At 60.8% G+C, this 4,506-nt stretch overlaps 1 protein-coding gene across 1 annotated transcript; it reads left to right on the top strand.

Moving 5' to 3' along the window:
* Positions 1-54: 54 nt before the first annotated feature.
* On the top strand, positions 55-1,830 carry LOC115287277. Its single transcript, XM_029933524.1, has 2 exons — positions 55-1,381; positions 1,497-1,830. Exon 1 carries the CDS (start codon positions 238-240, stop codon positions 1,378-1,380), a length of 1,143 nt encoding a protein of 380 aa, XP_029789384.1. The 5' UTR covers positions 55-237; the 3' UTR covers position 1,381; positions 1,497-1,830.
* The last annotated feature ends 2,676 nt before the right edge of the window (positions 1,831-4,506 follow it).

Genomic DNA, 4,506 nt, shown 5'->3' with positions numbered 1-4,506 from the left:
GCACACAGTGGTGCAGGGGGAGAGGAGGGCCCCTGGGAAAGGCCCGCTCCTGGGGGCAGGGGTGCTTGTTTTAGCTCCCCCAGCAAGGCCCGTCACCCTAAGGGCCACTTCGTGTGCCCTGATCCCCCATGGCTGGCTCAGCCCGGGCGCCGAGACAGAAGGACCAGCCGTTGCAATCCTGGCCCCGCGAATCACACGTTGGCCCCTAAAAGCTGCTCTTCAGGTGGAGGCAGCAGAATGCCGAGGCCCCAAATGCACGTGTGCCTCACAAGTGCCGTCTCCGCCTCGTCCCTTTACTGCTTTTGGAGACGGTGCAAGCCCAGAGGGGCCATGCCAAGGCCCTGGGGCAGAGGAGCCCCTGGTCACAAACCCAGCCCCGCAGAAGGGCCGTGGTCTGCACATCCGTGGCTCTGGGTTGAGGAGGAAGGCGGTGAGCTGTGGGGAGGCCCCCTGAAAATACTCTCTAGTACTCGGAGGAGGGGGCGCGGGTGGCCCTCAGCTGCAGGGGCTCCGGGGAGAGGGGCAGGTGTGTCTGGGACTTTATTTGTATTAAAACTGCAAGTCTCAGGTTTGGGGGACCCCTCCCTGCAATTGGTGAGCATGGTTGCCCTGGAGCTGGCTGGGGGCGCACAGAGGACGTGGTCCTGGGGCTGGGCTGCGCTTCTGGAAGGGGAGGGACAGGCCGAAGGACGGGTCGCGGTGGGGCCAGGGAGGGCTTTGGCCTTGAACTCGGCTTCCTTAACCCTTGGATCAGGCTTAGGGTTTCCTCTTTGGCTCGGAGCAGAGGGAGCACTTGGCTACCTGCGTGGGTTTAAATTCATGTTTCAAGGTCCCCGCCTCCTGCGTGCCTTGTCTGGCCTGGGCAGCGTGGCCTGGGGGGTGGGCTCTGTCCCGGGCGCAGACTGGGCGCCTGCCGTGGGAATGGGGTGGGCTGTGCCCCACTTCTCTGGACCTCGGTTTCCTCACGTGGGGAACGGGGCTGGATTCTGTGCTCCAAGGCGCCATCCAGGCCCGCCCTTTCTGACTGTGGTCCTGGGTCAGCAGGGGTCACTCGGGCCCCACTGCCTTGGCGGGAACGGGGCTCCGATCTGTGGGGGCCTGGCCCCGGGCAGCCTGCAGCCGTCCAGCCTCATGCCCTCTGGCCTCGGGTTTGTGTCCGAGCTCCCTCGACACTCCTCCTGGAACCGGTTCCTTCTCCTCTCCTGGCCAGGCTTGGTCCCCCATCTGGGTCCCCACCAGGAACTGGGGTCCCTCCCCTACGCCCCGCTCCGGCGGCCGGTCTCCTGCGCCGTGACCTGTCCCCTTGGGGGGCGGAGCAGGTTTTCCTCAAGAGCTATTAACCTGCAGAGAAAAAAACGTGTCGAGGAACGGCGGAAATAAGGTGAGGTTAATTTAGGGCTTAGCTGTGCTTTTAGAGATTATCCCCACTGTTTTTCTCATCTGCTTTTCAAATTAAGAACAGGAGGTATTAAAATAATGTCAAATGTTACCTGCAGGGTGAGGACAGGCGTGGCGCTCAGGACCAGGCGAGGGTCTGCAGCCTGGCCCTCACCGCGCTGCCGGATGGTCTCTGCGTTTCAGTGCTGGCCGCGGCGAGAGGCAGCCCGGCGGCCTCCGCAGCCCTCCGTCCGCCCGAGCGCCCGCTGCGGGGGGAGGGCAGAGCGGAAAACCGCCGGGGCTGTGCCCGCGTCAGGGCGGCCAGCGGCACGATGGCGTGAGAACATGCCTTAAATCCATTACTCTAAGTGCTTTGGGCTTTATGTGCTGTGGGACTCTCAGTCCGGGGGAAAACCTTTTAATAAGTCATTATTAAAACCATTTGCCTTTCGACTGTTTGCATATATGATTCTTGAAATATCTCCTTCCTAACTGTCCAGGATATTGACATTCAGCAGACCTCCCTCCCCCGCGAGTCCGCTGCCCCTGGTAAACCGGGAGTTTGCGTGGCTGCGGCGGGCACGGAGGGCCGGGGGCTCAGGGCCCACCTGGGAGGGAGAGCCCATGCCAGGCCCTCCCCCTCCCGGAGCGCATCCAGGCGGGGCTGCAGAGAGTTCCGGAACCTTCTAGCGTTTTTCGTTCTGGCAGAGGGGCTCCGCCGATGACGGGAAGGGAGGTAGAGGAGATGGACTGCACCAGTGTCCCGCTGTCCCGCACCAGTGCCGTGTCCCCCGTCCTCCGGGGGCTGCTGGGAGAGAGCGCCACCAGGCCGCACGGAGCCCGGCTAGCGGTCCACGCCCAGCACAGCAAACGCCTCCGATGGGGACCGTCCGTGCACCTGATGGGTGCAGGTGTTCTGCCGCGTTCCCGCAGCGGGACAGCTGTGCTGGGGCCTGGACACAGGGTCTGTGGGGCCCAGCGCAGGACGAAAGTGCGGCCCCTGGTCTGAGAAGGCTTCCGACTCCCAGGCTGGGGATGGCGGAGGAGGGGGCCTCTGGGCCGGGGGCCCTCCGCTGCCCAGTAGCTGTTCTCACCATCTCCTGGCCCCGCCTGCCCAGGGCTCAGGTTCAGAAACAGAGGCCTGGAGAGAGCACGGCCCCGCGGCTGTTGGGATCGGAGCCGGCCTGGGAACCTGGCCATCTGACTCAGGAGTGGACACGGGGGGCGCCACCCCCCCAGCCTCGAGGTCGTGGGGGTGTCCTCGGAAACGTGGAGGGCGCCCCTCCTTCCCAGGAGACACCGCACGCCCCCTCCACCCGCACCCGGCCCTCTTTCCTCCCATCACACAAACTGGCTTTGTGCCCCGGAGGCAGTGTCCCCCGCCAGGCCCCGAGGGCACTGCGGCCGCACTGGGCCGACTTCCCCATGCTGGCCCCTGCTGGGCGCTGGGCACGCGGCAGTGAGGAGGTGGATGTGTCCCCGCTCCAAGGAGCTCCGGTCTCGGAATGGCGCGCCATCACACGGGGTCACCTGATTATGTAGTCGTGATGGGGAATGGGCCAGGGCATGTCACAGGGACATGGGGGCGAGTGGCGGTGCTCTGCTTGGGGACCGGCTGGAGGGAGAAGGGGCCTCTGGGGAAGGGAAGGAGGCGCGCTTGAGGTTGGGTGAAGGCCCCCGAGGGACCAAGAGCTTGGTGCTGTCCAGGAAAGATGAAAGGCTGGAGAGGTGGGGAGGGCAAGGGGGGCCCAGCGCGGTGAGAAATGAGGGACCGAGTGGTTGGGGGCCCGGATGCGAAGCCGCTCTAGGAATGTCTCACTGAAGAGCAGCTGAGAGACGAGTGCACGGTCACACCCGTGTTTCAGGAGGCTCCCGCGGGCTGCGGACCAGAGAGAGGCTACTGCACCCGTCCAAGCCTCCTGTGGGTGTTGAGAGAGGCCCGGAGCGGCCCTGGGTAGCGTAGGGAGCACACATCGGTCTGGGTCAGTCCCTTCTTCCACGATGAATAAACAGGTGGAAAATTGAACAGGGAACCTGTACTATGAACCTGTAGCTCACACAACTTAAAGAGCAGGAGGAGAAAGTGAATTTCTCTGAAAATTCGAATACTTTGTCTCTTGTAGTTCCTACTGTCTTGGATTCTACCTGGAGGGTATTCGGTTTTCATTTTAATAGCAGCAGCCACGGTGCTTCCTAAAAAGGCCAGAGGACTTTGTATTCCCATCAGCCGTCTACCAGACAGCCTTTTCTCCACATCTCTGCCAGCAATGTGTATTATAGTTCTTAAAATTCTTCTGTTTTTGTGATCCAAAGCGGGTGGTGATACGTGTTTTTGCTCTGATTTGCACCCCCGACTCCCGGTGACTGAGCATCTCACACATTTGCTGGGCATTTATTTGTTCTGACTTCTTTGGCCCACGATATCTTTTGCCCACTTTTCTACTGGATATGCGGCTTTTTCTTGCGAGTTTATGCTCACTGTAGGTCTTGTGCATTTACACGTTATCGGTCATCTGTTAAAAATACATTTTGCACGTTTCTCCTTTTCTATTTTTTATGGCATCTTTTTCCATATATACATGTACATAGGTACATAAATATATACATTTTTAAGTGAACTTTACATGTTCCCCTGCACGTAAGCAGAGAAGTGCACACCGTCATAAATGTTCGGCTCAGGGAGTTTTGACAGGCGAACGGGCCTGTGTGACCACCACCAAGTCATGGCGTAAAGTGTTACAGGCCCGATGCTCCCCTCTGGGCCGCCCGGTGGCAGCCTCCAGAGCCCAGAGCTGGCCTCTGCCCTCCCCGGCTGCCCGGCCGTTCTGCCCCCTTCAGAGTTCACATAAAGGGATCCCTACCGTCCCTGCTCTCCTCTGGCTATGAAAGGAGTGTGGACGTTAAAAAAGTTTAGAACATGTAGTGAACTCCTGGGGCGCCTGGGTGGTTCAGTCCGTTGAGCGTCTGACTGATTTAGGCTCAGGTCGTGATCCCGGTGGTGTGGGATTGAGCCCCGCGTCGGGCTCTGTGCTGAGTGTGGAGCCTGCTCAGGACTCCCTCTCCCCCTCGGCCCTCTCCCCTGCTTGCAGGTGCTCCCCCTCTCTCTGTGTGCATGTTAAACTCCAGAGA

The sequence above is a fragment of the Suricata suricatta genome, chromosome 3 (assembly GCF_006229205.1).
Source record: "Suricata suricatta isolate VVHF042 chromosome 3, meerkat_22Aug2017_6uvM2_HiC, whole genome shotgun sequence".
NCBI lineage: Eukaryota > Metazoa > Chordata > Mammalia > Carnivora > Herpestidae > Suricata > Suricata suricatta.
Note: the sequence above shows the minus strand (reverse complement) of the source record. Positions and strands in the feature narration are given on the sequence as shown.

Coding starts and splice junctions, on each gene's coding strand:
- LOC115287277 (XM_029933524.1), top strand. CDS start 238: ATGCCGAGGCCCCAAATGCACGTGTGCCTCACAAGTGCCGTCTCCGCC.